The sequence below is a fragment of the Colletotrichum truncatum genome (genome assembly GCF_014235925.2).
Source record: "Colletotrichum truncatum strain CMES1059 chromosome Unknown Contig_0008, whole genome shotgun sequence".
Lineage (NCBI taxonomy): Eukaryota > Fungi > Ascomycota > Sordariomycetes > Glomerellales > Glomerellaceae > Colletotrichum > Colletotrichum truncatum.
This window is the reverse complement of record NW_027222405.1, coordinates 1,836,164-1,841,223: the sequence shown is the minus strand read 5'-3', so window position 1 is coordinate 1,841,223 and position 5,060 is coordinate 1,836,164. Positions and strand designations below refer to the sequence as shown.

Below are 5,060 nucleotides of genomic sequence, written 5' to 3'. Positions count from 1 at the left end.
GCTTCGTCACGTATAGTCATCGTCTTGTCGAATCTTGGGCATATTTCTCACTCTTTCGCTCCGCGCACTGCTTTCTTCCGCATCGTACATCTCATGTTGCCCCTAGTCCAGACGCACCATACGGTGCAACAACCGCCAAACTTCGAGCCCGTTCCGGATTTTCAGCGACAGCAGAATCACCTCCAACTGCAGCAGGATAGTCAGCCATTCCCTACCACGCACGCTTATACATCTCATCATTGTATGGGCAGCTTACCCTCTGATTCTGCAAGCAACCTTTTTGTTGACGGCAAGACTCCGAGGACCTTTCCCATTCGAAACTCTCATCCAACTCCACCACTCCAGCGACGGGCTGCGACTACCGCCGGACTGCTACAAGTTGTTGACCAGCCAGAACACCAGTTGCGACGCAAGACACCAAATGGTACGATCGACGCAGGCTATGATGGCTCGACTGCCCATCTCGCGTCAGGCCCCCCACCACTGAAGCAGATGATTCTGCCAGCCGCGCCAACTGCCTACACTGCGAATCGCCTTCAATCTGCCACCGCCCTGAACCGACATTCTAGACTGATTCCGGGCACACAGGGCCGTAGCTCCCTATCCGTCGTTTACGATCGAATCACTGAGAACAACAACACGACGTCTCTCGCATATAATCCATGGGTGCACGGGCTGGAGTTGTCACACCAATCATTGCCAAGCGCCAGTTCCTTGGGTTCCCAAGTTCTCGATCCTTCACAACACAGGTTTAATACTCCTAACATATCTTCTCTTTTTGATTCCGCTGCGCAGTCACGTCCTCGGTCTGCGTCTTTCCACATCAACCCTTTCTTTCCAGGAGGGCTTCCTGCAGACGGCGCTGCTGCAGCCCTTGTCCCAGGGCTTCTTCAGTCAGCACATCCTTGGTATCCTGCGCCTCAACCAGGGCCCAGCTACGTTGGACCACCCTCCTATCATACGCCGTCTCCGTCGACGTACGACTATCGATTGTCCCATTTTCCTAATCAAACAAATCGCCCATCAGCTCATTTTACCCCGCCAGATACCTATTCCCATCACGCGTACGGCACAGGCTACCTACACCCAGCGCCATTCAACTTGGAAGCGTTAACACTAGAGCCAAACCAAGCCGGTGGCAATATCAGTTCAACCACTGGGACATCACCCTCTAACTTCAGGGAAAAGGTGCTTGCTCAGGCTCATCGGAGTTATGTTGATTTGCTTGCATATCTACATCATGGTCGAAAGACTCAACAACTCCGGCCGGGGTCTGCCTTAAGCACCACGTCAAGAATGGTGGTGTACCCTAAGCCGCCAAAGCAACCAGCAGCTGCAAACTCTTCAGTCTCTTATTATTCAGGGGATATGGCCACAGCGGCCAGCATGCAGTTGAAGGCCAACTCAAGCGGGGATGTATTTCTTGGGTCTTCGACGAATAGAATGCAAATGCCACCCCAATCTATTGTATGGGATGGCACCCCTCCGGATGTAAGGGGCAGTGTCTTCCCGATCGTCAGCTCGGCGAGTTCATTATTTTCAAATCAATCCAGGCGAAGCTCGCCATTCATGAATGCCAAAGGGTCTTTGGAACTGCTCACTCATTTTTGTGAGCAAAGCGGGTGGAAATGGATTGACGGTGTCCTGCTTGGAGGATGTCTTCATTACGGCCTAGAGCACTTCGAGGATGCATTGGAGTGGTTCAATCGGGTTATTACCTTGGATCCTAAGTGAGTGCTTTCTGCCTCAAAAGCATGCGATTGACTCGCCATGTGTCAACCACGATAAAATTCCTTTACTAATCTTTTTACCCAGTCATGTAGAAGCGCTGTCCAATATGGCAGCCACTCTATACTGCCTTAACCGACAAGAGGAAGCGGAAACTTGCTGGTTGAAGGCTATTAGAACTCGACCACAGTACCTCGAGGCTGTTGAGCACCTCGTGGGTCTTCTTTACAGGAAGAAGAGTTTCGATGCTGTTGAAGTTATCAGCTTTGTCCAGAAGTCGTTAAAAATGCCAAAGGGCCGGTTAGGGACTGTAAGCTCTGGCTCCGCTCCAGCGGTTTTGCTTTCGAGCACTTCGTACGACAATACCATCCAGCCCGGCTTTGGATCAAGCGGATACGCGATCCCGGGCAGCGAGAACGGACGTATCCTCGCTCTTGTCCATGCCAAAGGTACTATGTTGTACAGTCTGAAAGATGTTGCAGGGGCATCCGAAGCCTTCGAGGAAGCAGTTTTGATCAGTACGGGAAGACAGACATCTTCTATTCAGGCACTAGTGCAGCAAATCCAGACAGTCCTCTGCCCTGACCTTGGCCTTGGCAAAGCCTCTGGACCGGCGGTTCCTGCGCGCCCATTGCTTTTGCCTCCCGAAAAAGCGAGGTGTACTGCGAAGCTAGTATTTTCTGGAAATGGCGAACTCCCTGGTTTACGATTCGTGCCTGAAGGCGGACCCAAAAGGGCAGCTGTCCAGACTACGAGCAACTCTCTACTTTCCTTGGCTAAAATCTTCCAGGATGCCATGTCATCCGGATCCGCGTCTGCTAGACTCGTGCGGAAGCCTGCCGGGGTCGGAGATATCCTGGCTCTCTACTATTTGTCGTTGTCTCTTCAAGAAAGCCCGTCAACAGCTAACAATGTTGGAATTCTCCTCGCTAGCGTTCAGCAGTCAGCTACAGCCATGTCGCCTGGAACCTTATCATCACAGCCCAACGTACCTGGCATACCCCCAGGTAGCGGATTGGCGCTGGCTCTTTCATACTACAATTATGGCTTATTGTTGGATCCAAAACACGTTCATCTGCACACAAATCTCGGAAGCCTTCTCAAAGATATTGGGCAGCTGGATTTGGCCATTCAGATGTATGAGCAAGCTGTCCAATGTGATGGCAACTTCGACATTGCTTTGACGAATCTCGCGAATGCGGTCAAAGATCGTGGGCGAATCAACGACGCCATTATATATTACAAGCGCGCAGTTAAATCGAATCCCGAGTTTGCTGAGGCTGTATGTGGACTTTCTACGGCTCTGAACTCAGTTTGTGACTGGAGGGGCCGAGGGGGAGCGCTGATTCAACAGGGAAGGTTCGATCGCTGGCATGTGGACGATGACGGCATGCTGGTGGACGCACGAATCCAGGGGCGGGGAACTGGCCTCACAAAGAAGGTAACCGATATTGTCGCACGCCAGCTCGAAGACGCATCAACATGGGGTATAGGTGCATTGCAGGAGAATGAGATTGCCCATCTAGCATCCCAACTTCAACTGGTTGATTCCCAGGAGGTGCAAACATCAGTTACTTTCGCCTCGCTACTTCGAACCTGGTCTAAGTGTCCCTGGGAGGGATCTCGAATACTGAGGCTTGTGGAACGAGCTACACGAGCTTCAATGCGGAAATGGTATTGCGACAGACATATCCGAGGAATCAGGACATTTTTGAAATACGAACGACCACGGCTACCGTCCAACTTGACTGTCCCCTCAGCCCCGACCGTCCTCCCCTTTCACACTTTCACTTGTCCGTTAACAGCCAAAGACATCCGAATGATTTCCCAGCGCAATGCTTTCAGAATCTCTTGTTCAACGCTAAGGTCACCCTGGTTACCCAGCACCGTATATCCACCACCTTGCCCTCCTTCGCCACATCTCAACGTCGGTTACGTATCCTCGGATTTTAACAACCATCCTTTAGCTCACTTGTAAGCTCGTCTTGACGCATTAAACACCTTCCTTTTTACTGACACTCCATGCAGAATGCAATCTGTGTTTGGCTTTCATAATAGGGGTCGCGTAAAGGCGGTTTGTTACGCCACGACGGCAAGTGACAAGTCCATACACCGCTTGCAAATTGAACGAGAAGCACCGGTATTTCGAGATGCAAGCACCTGGTCTTCAGATAAATTAGTAGAACAAATCGTGCAGGATGGGATTCACATTCTTGTTAACCTGAATGGGTACACGAGAGGCGCTCGGAACGAGATCTTCGCGGCCAGGCCATCCCCGATTCAGATGTCATTCATGGGGTTTGCTGGCACCTTGGGTGCTGAGTGGTGCGACTACCTCCTTGCGGACACTACTGCCATTCCCCCTGACACATTGCGGCCGTGGCGTGGCAACCTCAGTATTCACGATGTGTTCAAAGACATGACAGAAGAAGATGCAGGCGACTGGGTTTACTCGGAGAACATTATCTTCTGTCGAGATACGTTCTTCTGCTGCGACCACGCACAATCGAGTGAACCAGATGAGCATAAGGTCTCCTGGGAGGATGAGCAACGCCGAAGATGGACGATGCGCAAAGAGCTGTTTCCAAACTTGTCTGACGATACAATCATTCTAGGAAACTTTAACCAGCTTTACAAGGTCAGTTGCTTGAATGTAATCCTTTCCATGAGGTTTAACGCGACTAACCTGCCCTAAGATCGACCCAACAACGTTTCGAACATGGCTTCGCATCCTTGCGCATGCTCCCCGTGCTATACTTTGGCTGCTGCGATTTCCTGAACTAGGAGAAACCAATCTGCGGAGAACAGCCAAAGCTTGGGCAGGCGAAGAGGTTGCGAGTCGTATCATTTTTACAGATGTAGCGCCCAAGAACCAACATATCTCCCGGGCTCGAGTCTGTGATTTGTTCCTCGACACACCGGAATGCAACGCTCATACTACGGCCGCAGACGTACTATGGTCCAGCACCCCACTTTTGACCTTGCCTCGCTACCCACATAAGATGTGCTCTCGGATGGCAGCCTCGATTTTGAAGGGCGCGTTGCCTAAAAACAACCAAGGATCAGAAGCGGCGAAATATCTCATTGCTAGCAGTGAAGAGGAGTATGAAGAATTTGCCATTAGACTGGCGAACGGCCTATCTTACCAAATCAGCCGCGGGGGGTATGGCGAGGGAACAGGTCGACTGGCAACCTTGCGCAAGCTCCTTTGGGATAGTAAATGGACCTGCGCCCTTTTTAACACAAGACGATGGGTGGCTGACCTGGAACGTGCCTATGAAGAAGCATGGCGGCGATGGGTGGCGGGTGAAGACGGAGACATCTACCTGTAG

The 5,060-nt window shown here is 51.4% G+C and overlaps 1 protein-coding gene across 1 annotated transcript; it reads left to right on the top strand.

Moving 5' to 3' along the window:
* Window positions 1-93: 93 nt before the first annotated feature.
* On the top strand, window positions 94-5,060 carry CTRU02_211994 (glycosyltransferase family 41 protein (tetratricopeptide); the record flags this gene model as incomplete). Its single annotated transcript, XM_036725645.1, has 4 exons — window positions 94-1,730; window positions 1,816-3,702; window positions 3,757-4,366; window positions 4,425-5,060. The coding sequence occupies 4 exons, from the start codon at window positions 94-96 to the stop codon at window positions 5,058-5,060; spliced, it is 4,770 nt and encodes a 1,589-aa protein (XP_036582850.1).